The sequence below is a fragment of the Chaetodon trifascialis genome, chromosome 3, assembly GCF_039877785.1.
Source record: "Chaetodon trifascialis isolate fChaTrf1 chromosome 3, fChaTrf1.hap1, whole genome shotgun sequence".
NCBI lineage: Eukaryota > Metazoa > Chordata > Actinopteri > Chaetodontiformes > Chaetodontidae > Chaetodon > Chaetodon trifascialis.
In genome coordinates, this window is record NC_092058.1 from 6,445,728 (window position 1) to 6,459,672 (window position 13,945).

General features: G+C 45.0%; 1 protein-coding gene across 1 annotated transcript; it reads left to right on the forward strand.

The window, feature by feature from the left end:
- Positions 1-884: 884 nt before the first annotated feature.
- dhrs3b (dehydrogenase/reductase (SDR family) member 3b) lies at positions 885-8,960 on the forward strand. Its single transcript, XM_070958830.1, has 6 exons — positions 885-1,635; positions 5,992-6,135; positions 6,446-6,565; positions 6,997-7,235; positions 8,260-8,385; positions 8,490-8,960. The coding sequence occupies exons 1-6, from the start codon at positions 1,441-1,443 to the stop codon at positions 8,572-8,574; spliced, it is 909 nt and encodes a 302-aa protein (XP_070814931.1). The 5' UTR covers positions 885-1,440; the 3' UTR covers positions 8,575-8,960.
- Positions 8,961-13,945: the final 4,985 nt, after the last annotated feature.

The window sequence follows — 13,945 nt, forward strand, 5'->3', positions numbered from 1 at the left end:
AGTGGGACATAAACGCTGCCGTGCTTATAAAACTGAAAACAATATTTGCTCCAATTTACTATGTGAGCTGTTCATACAAGCAATCACCCAGACTCACTCCTGTGAGTCTGCAAATGTGTCTGCAGGTGCGTCAGCGTCACAGTGTTGTTGTTGCTGGAGATAGCAGAGATCAGCAACTGGCTGAAGGCACATCAGCATCGGCGGATGTGCTTGTCTTTATAAAACGTGAACCCGTTTTGTCCACTGTAAAGGTAATCACCTCAATTATTCTCCAGCTCTTTCATGGTTTTGCATTTGCATTTGTGCTTCAGTGCAAATTCAAGTTACTTGTACTTGAGTGTTTTATATTCTTGAATCTAACTCATATTAATACTGTGCCAATACTGTACTCATAGTACATACTTTTACTCAATTGGGTTTTGAATACAGAACTTTAACTTGTGGAGAATTTTCAAAGTGTGGAATTAGTACTTTTACTTCAGTAAAGTATCTGAATACTGCCCATTTGGGGGTTTAGTGTTATGGTAACAATTGCCAGGTTTCTCAGCTGTGTGTTTGGTTAGTGCTTTGCTGTTTATTTATGTGATTGCATATTTGTTCCATTTAATTAATTGTGAGGGGGCGGGAGTCAGGATTAGCTGATTAGGGCTATCAGTCATGTTGACCAAACTCCCCCTATCTAGTTTGATTTGCACTGGCTGCCAGTGAAATCTGAGGTTGCAACATCATAGCATAAGTTCAAGTCAGTTAAACTGTAATGGAGTTAAACTTTCCCAAACCGGAATGGGCTCCCACCTTGGTCGCAGTGGGGCGACCACTGGGGGGCCCCGGACCACAGATTGAGAAGCACCGCTGTAGGCACATGAAGGGGGTGGGGAAGAGGCAAGTACGCAACCACTCAGGGCAGACGGGCACTGGAGCAAAATATTCATCCCCACTTAACATGTCAATCAGGATTAATGCCCTTACAGACCTCTCCTATAGGTTCAGCCAGGTCCTTTGACTGGTGGAAGTACCGAAGCCAAGACAGAGGCGGTAATATATAAGGCAGGACAGGAACACAGCTCCAGAGCCCAGCGGTGTCAGCAGCGCGCACCACGGAGCGTCGCCCGGACTTTTGTGCTTCACGTCTCTGCGTCTCTGGCAGCGGCTGACAGGCGTAATGACCGATCAGTCACACAGTTCGACAGCGTGATGCCCGTCGACTAACATGTCAGAGCTCCTCGCAGTCACACACCTCTGCTTCTTGAGCGTTTCCTCGTCAGTGGATTACACATGCAGCAGTTTCTGAGGCTGCACATGAGACTGTTTGCATGCGGCTAAACTTGCGGGAGCTCAAAAGTCGCCGTTTCTGCACTGCTGGAGGAGATCTGTTGCGCACGTAAACGCGCAGCGCAAACGTTCCACTCGTCGGCTGCGTGACCGCGAGCACTTTCCGAGATGGAGTTGAGGAGCGCGTGTCGTATGTTTCTTTTCCCGGTTCAGATGATCTACTACATTTTCAGGGCAAGTTTGTTGTCGCTGTTGCCAGGCAGAAGGAAGGATCTGACCAAGGAGGTGGTATTGATCACCGGTGGGGGACGAGGCATCGGGCGCCACCTGGCCAAAGAGTTTGCCAAGCAGGGGGCCAGAAAGGTAATCTCATTTCACTACAGGCGACTTGTTGCACCCACATTGCTCCTTCCGCAGAAATGCATTGGCTAACCGCTGAAGTTATTTTGCAAGCAGTTTGTTTTGGTCAGGCATGGAGTTTAGTTTGCGTCCAAACCAGCAGGAGTAGTTGGGCAGGCTGAATCCCCCTCACACCTCCCCTCCTTCCGGTAGCCCGGTCAGTCCTGTCCACCCTGCCCCAAGTGTATTGTTCCACTGTAGGTGGAAAACAGGGATCATAACCTCTAAGTAGCCTAGTTGGTCCAGTGAGACCGGAGACTTTGCCCTCAATTTTGCTTCAAGTATTGCACAACAGCGCGGGTCAACCAGAGGGCAGGTCCGGGCAGCCTTTATGGCTGATTGATGTGATTAAGTGCAGTATTGAGCTGACATCCATTCTGCTGGGGTCCGGGGTGAATCTGGTATGACTGACATGGCAAGAAAGTGCATTATGTAAAGATTTAAGCTGTGATGAATGCATTGACTCTGTGTGTGTGTGTGTGTGTGTGTGTGTGTGTGTGTGTGTGTGTGTGTGTGTGTGTGTGTGTGTGTGTGTGTGTGTGCGTGCGTGCGTGCGTGCGTGCGTGCGTGCGTGCGTGTTGGGGTGGAGGTTTCTGTGCACAAAGCCTCACTGAACCTTCACAGCCATCCACCCAATAGCAGTCGAGCTCTTACCTTGTTATGGTTTCTTGCCATTTTATTGAGCAGCAGTGTTGTAAAATCTGCCAACATATCACAACACAACAAAAGGCTCCTTGATGCTCTTAATAAAAGCCAGATTAGGTTTTGTTTTCACCCATAGCATGGAGACTGGAGATGCCTTTTATGGAGTGGATGCAAAACTAAATGAACCCAGCACAAACAGGGAGGAACACATTAGATTAGTTTGGATTAGTCTAATGCGAAGGTGGCAATTCTAACTCGTAACAATGAAAAGTATGATGAAAGTAATATTTACGATGAGACTGAAGTTATGACTCATCATTATTTCCCCCAGCTGGATGTAAAGATGATTCAGCATGCTGTTATCCATGTTTTGATAACTCTCTAGAGTAGAATCAACAGTGCAACCTGCGCTATAGATTTTAAAGCGTTTCTCAGTTGGACTAAACTGTGTTTGCACACCCTGAAATTGCAAAATCAATAATCTCCCTGGAAATCAGTTTAAAAGTGACACATCTAGTCTTGCCCATTTTGCAGAATCACCCCACCCATCAACACCACGCACCCTCACCATCCCTCACCCCCCCTAACAAGGAACCGTCACTTGGGCCAGTGGCTGCATGCACAGTTCCCCATCACTGCAGGTCAGCCTCTGTTCCCATCATCATTTCTAGCTACACTTTTGCCTACCAGTCCAGTGGGTGAACATTACACAGCTGAGTGCCTGATGAGCCGCTGGTGTCCCTTTAGCTGTAATGTGTTAATACAGAGCCGCTCTATTTTTGATCACCTCAGATGGGAGTCGTCATTACACGGGGAAGAAAATGATGGTAATTTCCCCGGCAGAAAGCAGTGAGCAGCCCAGCTGAAAGCTGCGGGTTGTAATTATCCCTACGTGTGTGACATGGGCTCATCTTAGATGCTGTCTTAAGGCGCAGTTTTAGTAGCTTGAAAACATTGCTAGAAGCTCAATGAAACACTAACTGCCTCCCTCTGTCTTTCAGTGCCGTCTCCTTGGGGGACGAGCAAGAAGAAACCAGTGGGTTTTAAAAGCTTTACTTTGCAGCTGCACAACAAAGGATGTCACCATGCTTTTCAGCACCCAATTGTTGGGTGTTATCAAGGTGTGAAGGCTTTGAAAACAACACCTGTGGTAATGTGTATGACAATTACTCCCTGCCTAAAGACATGCTAAAAGGAAATAGGACGGTAATTATGAATAGGGCTAACCCCGACGAACCCGCGCTCACCCCTGTTTGAGCCCCTTTGTGATTGGCAGCCGGAATTTCCTTTTCCCTCTCCTCGGCTTTGGTGTTTTCACGGTGTGAGGAAGACTAACTACAGCGCTGATGAAAGAATCCGGCGAGATGGAGAGCCGGGTACTCAGGAGGGGAGCCAGGTCTTCTTGTGTGCTGTTGGGGGGGGGGGGGGGGGGCGTTGCAGAGCGAAGCTCTGAAACAATAAACCAGACCAAAGTATTTTCAAAAACGGCATCCAAGTTCAGAGCACTGCGAGAGGTCTTTCAGAACAATTCCAGTAAATATTTGACAACTTAAAACAGCATATTTCTTCAGAGCGCCTTTCAAAGTAGTTTTCAGTAGCATGACAACAACTCGAGAAGAAAGTGTTTGCAGAAAACATTGATTTTTGCGTGGCTGTTAGCATTACATAAAGAGATCACTGCAAGGCAGATGAAGCAAACTGATGCACTGACATCAGGTTTGTGTGTGTGTGTGTGTGTGTGTGTGTGTGTGTGTGTGTGTGTGTGTGTGTGTGTGTGTGTGTGTGTGTGTGTGTGTGTGTGTGTGTGTGTGTGTGTGTGTGTGTGTGTGTGTGTGTGTGTGTGTGTGTGTTGTGCTGGAGGCGGGAAGCACACCGCTCCCAGCTGGGTATTGCCCTGCAACTGACCTTGCTGTCTCCGCAGTAATTAGACAGCGGCAGGCGACTGCCTCCTGAACTCCTGCTGCCCCCTCTGTGTGCCGCCTCTCTGCTGGCCCATACAATGGGTGTGAAAAGGAGGGTTCATACCCACCCATACATTCAGACCTGGGAGATAGAGTATCACTGTAATTCAGCTGGAGCTACTGGGGACAGGGAGACGTACACCACAGCCAGTATTGAGTGGCATCTGCATTCTCTCAAGATCTTGTGTGAAGCGTTGCCGCATTAATTTGTCAATCAGAGAGCTTTTACTTACAGTCTGCGCTGACGTTAAGTCTTGTTAGGCATGCCTGGTTAGAACAATTACCGGTTCATCACTGATAGCGAAGGGGGCTCATGCAAAGCCAATTAAAAGCTGTTTTCTTACTGTTTCTATCCAGATGCAATTTGGCCAGTGCTTGTTTGTTCTGAGGGTCCTGTATGTTGTGACGGGTGATAAACTAATGAATTAAATAGCATTTTAACAGGAGAGCACAGTTTGAGTGCTGGCTTTTAATGAGAGCTGTCAGGTTTGTTTGTAAGGTTCAAATCCTATTAAAAGCTTTCAGTTATTTATCAAGACCTGTCTGCCTTCACTGATTACTCAAATGGGCTTGCAAATGAAGCAAACAAGAAACCCAATCAAAAGCAACTCAAACAAGGGCTGTTCAGAGGAAGCCAAACCCTTATTGCTGTGGATCAGATAAAGAATTAAAGAAAACATTCCAGACTGTAATGTTTGATGTCCCCCGAGCTTTAGAGTGTCAGTGTTCGTCTGTTTGATTCAACACTCTTGCTATCAGACAGTTATTGACATGCATTAAAGCAGTAGCAGGGCAGGAATTTTGGTGATTTTTAAGGGTTGTGGTTGTGCAAATGAACACACCGTGTGTAATGTTTGGCTCTATATAAATGCTGAGTAAATTTTAAAAGACTGGCACCGCCTGAAAGTGTCCTGTTACTGCAGGATGACAGGTTCAATACATGCAGAAGACAACATGAGATCATCTGTAGTAATGGAAGCCTTGCAAGTGGCCAGAGACACGCTCTCTTTTGTGTGTGCATGCATACACACACGCAGTCTTTCTGTCTCTCACATACACAAGATCACTTTCCAGTAGACTTTTTGCTCAAATATTAACCTTGGTCACGGGCGACCGGCCAAATCCCACACTGGCGTCCTCAGCACTTCACACACGCACTGTTTTCAGACTCCCTGACCAGAAATGACGGGGCTCATCTGCCCAACAGGCCGTGTAATCTCTTTGAGAATTTGTGTTTGAGAGATGAGGAGGGCTCACCCCCTGATTTCATTACCTTTCCCTGACCCCAAAGACTGACAGATCTAATTGCCCAATCACTAGTCCCCCACCTCCATCCAACCCCATGTTCCCTGCTCAAATGACCGGCCTTCATTTAGTCTCCGGGTGGATGAAGAGACAGTTCATTCACACAGCAACCCCCAAGCCTTTAATCTTGCTCGAAAACTATTTGTTGGAGTGAAAATGGCCTCTCTGTTCTCTGAATGAAAAGAACATTGCTGCTCAAAGATCTCCACAGTTACACCAGGTTTCATTGCCAGAAAAATTGCGCAAAACATACGTAATGTTTTGTTGATGACTGACTGTAAAAACAACCTTTTTTGTTCCATTTATAAGCGAGAGTTCACTTGATTTGCTCCTGATCCCGACACAGTTTCGGCGCAGAACATTTCCCTGTTTGTTTCTAACCTTTTTGAAAACGTTATTTTTGTGCTAGGTGATCTTGTGGGGCCGAACGGAGAAGTGCCTCAAAGAAACAGCTGAAGAGATCTCTCTGTCAGGAACAGAGTGCCATTACTTCCTGTGTGATGTGGCCAATCGGGAGGAAGTTTACAAGCAAGCCAAGGTGGTTAGAGAAAAGGTACACCAGCTTCATATTTCCAGACATCTCTAGCTGTGCAGAAAGAAATTTCATTTGCACTCAGTGAGACGCTGCATGAAATATTTCTCTGTGATGCCTATCTGTCTCTTATGCATATGTATGTTGGCTCTGAGCTGCTCTCTCTCCCATCTGCTGTATAGATTACACTTCATCTGAAATATCTGAATAAGAGCGGGGAATTTTGCTGACAGTTCTGGTGCAGCACAACCGTGTCATCTCATGGAAGAAGAGAGGAAAACACAGAAGATCTTTGACCGTTTTTTCTTACTGTTGTGCTTTTTAATCTCAGGTTGGAGACGTTACCATATTGGTGAACAATGCAGCTGTGGTCCACGGCAAAAGTCTGATGGACAGCGACGACGACGCCCTTCTGAAATCCCAACACATCAACACCATGGGACAGTTCTGGGTAAGGCTTGCAGGAGTTGAAGCCGAGGCAGTTTGCATGCAGAAGTCGGGGAATTCCTCCCGAGCAGATTATCCTTATCGTTTTCTTATTTTGATTACAGCATGGCAGCATTTACAGTAGGCACCCCCAGACTTGTCAATCATGGCGGCGATTATGGCAGGTTAAGTAGGGTATTTCCAAATCTTCTCTCAGCCCCTGAAACATCAGAGGGGTTTTGAAACTCGTGGCATTTCTATTTTGAATGGAGATCAAAAGACTTTGTCACATGCAGACAGAAATGCAATTATCAGCTAAATGAAAATTGAAATGGGTGGTTACACTGTGGGCCTGCTCTGCTCTTCTTTTTACTCGACTGAATATATTTCACCTTCTTCTTCCTCCTTGTCTTTATTTTGCCCCTTCATTCACCCTTTTGTCTTTCCTCATCCCAGACTACGAAGGCCTTCCTGCCTCGGATGCTGGAGCTGCAGCACGGCCACGTCGTGTGCATAAACTCCATCCTGTCCCAGTCTCCCATCCCTGGGGCCATAGACTACTGCACCTCCAAGGCCTCATCGCTGGCCTTCATGGAGAGTCTGACGCTGGGCCTGCTGGACTGTCCTGGCGTTGGCTGCACCACTGTGCTTCCCTTCCACACTAACACAGAGATGTTCCAGGGCATGAGAGTCAGGTAGATATGTGTAATTGTTTCTTAGTTTTAACCTTTCTGGCGACATGGTTCAGTCCAGCACTTTAATATCCTAACAGCTATGATGGATTTCCATATTTTGTACATTCAAGTTCCCCACAGGATGAATCATACTCCCTCCTCCTTTGGCTGAGGCTGAGATTTGTACTTTAGAGTAGAATATCTGTACAACTACTGAATGGATTGCTGTGAACTTTGCCATATGTAGATTTTCAAGGTCTCCAGAGGATAAATTCTGCTAAGGTGATCCTCTGACTGTTCATCTTGCACCACCTGTAGATCAAAACTTCCATCTACTTGATGGACTGACAAAAAATTTTGCTCATTTTTGGTCCCCAAACAGTGTATCCTACGAACGTGGTTGATCCCCTGACTTAATGAGCTGCAGCCTAGTAGACCTTAATAAAAGGCAGTCAAAATGTGTGGACCCTCTAAAGTGTGAGTTCAGGACTCTGTGCAGCCCTCCGGCTCTTCACAGAGCTCCGCTGGCTTCATAGTCCGCTGCAGTTTTTTTATGGCTGCTTAGCTCTCTCTTCAACACACTGGTCAAAAATGGCAGCACCTGTATCACCTAACAAAGAAAACTGCTGTATTCATTAAGCAACTCATTGCTTCTCAGTCCATCCGCCTCCTGGTGGCTGCCTTAAAACCCGTGCAGATGACTCCGAACCTTGATGCTTTAAATCTCTGATATTGCTAAACTGTTTAAGGAGCTTTGCACCTGTGACACAGACTGTGCTTGTAGAGGTGTAAGAGTGCACTCAACCTTTCAGATTGTTGTGTAAAAGCTTTTGCAAATGTCAAACCTTTAATGTACAGTTTGGCAGCTTACACCAACAGTTTATCTAAAATCTGTCGCCATGCTGCCTTAAAAAGCATATCATTTAGCCAAAGCAGACATTGTTTGTAATTTCAGATGACTTGTTTATGAGCAAGGGATGCACCAGTCTTCATTTCATCAGAATGATCCTCGTCTTATCTTAAAAGTACTGTCTTTTCTTTGTAGGTTTCCCCAGCTCTTTCCACCTCTCAAACCGGAGGTCGTTGCCCAGAGGACTGTGGATGCAGTCAGAGCTGACAAGGCCTTCCTCTGCCTGCCCTGGACTATGCATGCCCTTGTCATTCTGAAAAGGTAAAAAAAAAAAAATCAAATTCAACATTTGTTCTGTCTTGTTTTCCTCACCGTAAATGTTTCGTGCTTAACATTCCTTCCATGGTCTTTATTCCACTTTTTAGCTTCATGCCACAAGTTGCACTTGAAGAAATCCACAAGTTTTCTGGGAGTTATACCTGCATGAACACGTTCAAAGGGAGGACATGAACTTGGTTGCACACAACGTGAGAGCGACCTCAGCGTCTCTGAGGTATAATGAAGGGAATATGGACCTTAAGGCATCTGGAGGAGGCCCAATGATAGCGTGAAGACAAACACTTAGCGGACACGAAGGTGGTTGCTTCTGCAGGTAGAATTAATTGACAAACTGCAGGACTGACCCTGGTCCCATTTGTATGTGTGTGCGTATATGTATAGTATGGAGAACTGAATGCCATTCTCACTTTGAACAGAAGCCATGCATAGGTCTGTACCAGTAGTTATTCTGGGAGTTTTTTGTGACACTTGTTTTAGTCTGTTTTTACACGTCTTTTTTATTCTCCTTTTAATGTGTCTTTGAATCAAAACAAGATAATAAAATGGAGTTTTAGAGACGCACCGTGTTTCTTTGTGCATGATGAAAATAGAAAAAGTGAACACTTGGGAGGTAGACATTGTTTTGTGTCTGGCTTTTGACTCCCATGGCAGTGTGATAACACCTTTGATTTATTCCAAGCATGAGATCAGTGACTGTGACAGACGATGTTGTCAAAACGTAAAACACGCTTGGGGGGGAATGTGTGTTATTGTTTGTTCTCTGCTGTCAGAAAATGGTGCAGGCAGATGATGTAATTCTCCATAAATATAATGAACTCAAAACAAGTCGGTCAGGACCTCCTCATCACACGAGCGAGTGGTCTAAACCACGCTGAATGAACATCGACGTGCAGAGAGACCATTTATCGAGCCCTGAAAGGACAGCCGTCATCTTCAGGCCTGAATAACTAAAGTTAAAAGTAAACTTCTGAGAAAGTCAGCTTTTTCATTGTCGGCCATGAAGGCGATAATATATCAAATTTGTTTTTTTTAGCTTGGCTCATTCTCATATAATCTTCAATCACTCAGTGTCTGCAACTGCGACACGTTTGCAGGAGCACAGTAGATCACACAAATGTGATTTGCATTAGTAAAACCCCAGAGGCTAATATTCCCGAAAAAAATGTGGAGCCTCTTTCACTTTATTGCATCTGAATTTGAGCATGTTCCAAGGCTTTAGAGCAAAACAGGAAGAGAGCTGTGGAAACTCACACTGGGTGAGATTTATCAATGCCAGAGTCTCATAATTACCTTGTGATTGAGGATATTATTTAAGAAATAGAAAAGCATGTTGTAAAATTGGCAAGAGCCAAGTTTGGTAGCAGAATTACCCAAGACTGTTACAAAAGCTTGGAACTGAAATTAAACAATGGTCTGTCCTGTGGGAAATTTGCAAGGAGCCTCGGATCGAACGCTACAGTAACTGATGAGCACCTTCAACCGCAGAGGAGAAACTGATCTGTGATCTTGTCCTGTATGAACTGCATAAACCCTGTAACAGTGCTCAGTATGTTAAAGGAATAGTTTTCCATTTTAGGAAATGTGCTTTTGCTTTTCTTTCCCAGAGTTGGATGAGAAAATCAATACCACTCTCATGTCTGTGCAATAAATATGAAGCCACAGCCAGCAGCCATTAGCTTAGCTTAGCATAAAGCAGGGGGAAACAGCTAGCCTGGCTTTGTCCAAAGGTATTGGTATTGATCTGCTCATCTCTCGGTGAGATCAGGTCAAAATAAGATTATTGTCCAAAAATGTTGAACTGCCTAAAGGCAGATATCCCGTTCCAGTGTTGAATCTCTTTCCGTTTTCATTTGAGGTGTAAAGTTTTCCACATGTTGAATCTGTTTTTATTGAGAATACACAAAGAAATCAAGCTTCAAAAGACATGTTTTATCATAACCTCCACTCCTGAGCCAAGAGCGTTTTCCCGCAGCTGTGTCCAGGTAGCGAAAACGCAGCCTTTGTTCCACAGAGTTTGGCTCAAACAGTTGATTCACTGATTTGACTTCTTGAAGGTTACTGCATTGATCAGTGCTGCACAGGTCAGTACCTTTCATACCTTGGGGTAATGGTGCCTGTCCTTTTCTTTGATGCCCTGCTGTTGTGGTGTGTTTGTGCTCATTTGTCAAGGACTGCTTGAACTTGGATTCGCATTAGCGCAACAGACAGACCTGAGACTCTTCGACAAAAGCTCTTTTTTTCTGCCTCAGTTACACAACAAGGCCCATTAGACAGCTGAAAGACAGCGTGTGTACCACCTTTTCTCCAAATGTCTATAGGTGCCAGAGAAGAAGAAGCCGTTGCCTTTGCCGGTCTCTGTGACAGCTGTCATTTTCAGAATAATCACCTGTGCAGCGCGTGAAGGCCCTTCTGACAAATCAAGACGAGACCAGCAGAGAGCCTAAATGTCAGTACAGAATACAAAGCTCAGGTTATACTCCTCCACAAAAACACGACGCCACCAGAGATCATGAGCTGCAATAAAATAACTAATCTGTTTAAGGAGGGTTTGTGCTCTCTCTCACATCACAGATGGTAGACAGTGAATCAGAGCTCATTAATGTTTAATGAGATGAGGCTAGAATCTGACCACACTGAGGTTTATCACAATGAAAGAACAGGCTGCGGTAAAGCGAAAATACCACACTGGCTACCCTTTTTTTAACCTCGTGTGGAGCCTGTGTTGGATTTTTTTTTTTTTTTTTTTCACTGAATCTCTTTATGATGTCTAGACTGTCGATGCTTGAGTTTGGAAAATATACAAATCAATTACAACTGTCTGTCTGGACGTGAAAAACATTTCAGTTGAAAGGGGATGGCTTTTTCAAATCAGACAATGTCCCTGCTCCCTTCAGAATTACCACAGCCTGTAATGCTACAGCTGTGTGCAATATTGCATTTGGGAAAATGATCATCTGTCTGCACTTAAACTCTCACCACTCTATTTCACTCCACATAAAATGGCAGTGGATGTTTTTTGACTTAATAAAAAAGCACTCGCTTCTGCTGATTAATGTGTTGACTTGACATGAAGACATGCAGCAACTCTTCATTTGCACACCTGAAACAGGACTTCACACATGCATCGCTTGTGTTTGCTTGCTGAGATGCTCTGATTGCTCCTCCTGAGACTGTAACGACTATATTTAGATCAGAGCAAAGAGCAATGTTCGCTGAAAATGCAATGGAGCGCAAGTTTTTGCTTATTCATGGGCCATGCGGTTTTCTTCCTTGCTGTGAGGTTAATCATGAAGCCAGTACCCTTAACATGGCATGTGAGGAGCATGACAATCAATACAGATTCTCTGCTAGACTACGAAGCCACCAACATCGACAGAGCAGAGGTAAAATGTGTCAAATTGAAAGGCAAGTGAACTCTGTGGTTTTTGGGTTCTGTAAAACAAACACACACAGAGTACATACCCAAAGAACTTTAACCTTCCTGCCTTGAGAGTAATACTTCAAACCCTAGTAATAAACGCATGAGGGGATATGGAGATCACAGATCCAGACACACACAGAGACACCCCATATCTCAGCACAAGTCAAAGCAAGCACACACAACCAAAAGCAAACCCATGAAAGTGGCTGTAAAAGCTGGGATGGTGCCTGCCCTTTGGCTGCCAGACAAGCCTCATAAACATTCATTTGAATCCCAGCGAACCATAAATGCCCTCCTGCGCACTCACGATAGGGCCGCACATTGTGATCAGTAGGTGACCCACACTGGGTGGGGAGGGTTGACGGGCTCAGCCGAGAGTGAACCCGAGCCTCCTTCAAGGGCCTGTTTCTCATTCTGCGAGTGGGCTGTTGCGAAAGCAGTGGGAGAAGAAGCATGTTGGGATGGAACTAGGTCGAGGAGGCATGTAGTTCACGTATGCTGGAAGAGGAGGGCTAAAATGGTTGGAAACCTCATGAGGCAGGTTCAGAGCAAGGTTAGCCAAATACTGAATAAATCAAAGGGGGTTTGGAAAGCCTTTTTCCTGCTGGAGGCGCTCAGCTCCGGGATGACTGACCAGGCGCAGGTGGAAGCAGAGGACTTAAGGTTTGGTCACATGGGGAGGAATCTGAGAGGGTAACATCTCCGCTGTGACCGCATTCCCAGGTGTCTCTGCTGGACATTTCTTTAGGACTGCACTGCGGTCCTAAAGCAAGTGATTAGAAGTCTGCGAGCTTTGTTTTTCTTTCTTTCGCTGTGGTTAATTCGAAAAGACTGCAGTGAATTGAATCAGCACCTTTGATACTGACCACAAATATGTCCATGCAAGTTTATCTTAAATGTTTATTAGTCATCATTACCCCTCACTGAGCCTTTGTTATTGAACACCCCAGAAGTTCCCTCTTCTATACTTTGAAAGAGAGCAAGAAGCCTGAGTGTGTTTTTCCTATATGCTGTCCAAGCATTTGTAATCCCAACACAGGGGCTTGGAAAGTCGGCCTCCAATGATCCATTAAATATATTATAGGCGCCTGGATCTGGAGTCCATTTGGCTTGTTGTGCAGTGATGCTGAACGCATGTAAAACCTCAGCCAGTGCAGGATTCTGTCGTTATTCACATCACATACACTTACAGATCCTGTGCCTCCCAGTTTCCTGGCAGATGGTTCACTGTGACTTTGAAGCTAAATATGGCTCTGCTGCACATGATGAATGTGTTTCCAAAACACTTCATATCCATTTTCCCCTCACATTCATTTGATATCTGCAAAATACAGAGAATGTTTGTCTACTACCGTCCTTTGAAGACACCATCATTTCTGTCAGTTTCTTGAACTCGTCATAATGCAATAAATAAATATCCCCTTTCTTTGTACTGACAGACTCAAGACAAGTGCTATCACAAACCAGCAGTGGACTAGCACCTGTAATAAGCTCCATAAGTCTGCGTGCTTCGTGGACCAGCAGACGCCACCTGAAGCAAATGGCCGAATGAGCCTGAAGCCGGGGGCGACGAGAAGGTAGTGGAGCGGAGTTCAGCGAGGTGTTATTTGTTACAACGCCTTATCCGCTTTCTCTGAACAACGCTGTTAGCCCCCTCGCCAGTTTGTTGCTGGGTTCATCCATCACAGGGTAGGTAGTATGATAAAAAGGCTCAGGCCTAACCCACAGCAAGGGGCGAGTCGTGACGCCTCAGTTGACCTGTCAAACTGTAAGAGTTATTATACACTGTGGTGTTAAAGGTCAAAGGGAGCAGCAAGCTCAGAGGGTGTCAGTCCTCAAAAACACCCGCACACGCACACACAAACACACAGAGTAGATAAATTTAGGGAATTAGCTGCAAACCATTAATGAATGAGTAAACTGCATGAGACATGTTAAATATCAAATTAAGCTTGCATGACTGTCTCTTTCTCTCTGCTACTTGTGGATTTACAGGCAATGAATGGATCAACGAAACATGGCAGAACTTGTTTTTTGGAGCAAATAACTTTTTCAGCTTGTTTCATGAAATATTCAATCACTTCGGCCACTTTTTTTTTTTTTTTTATGAATGCAGCCTTT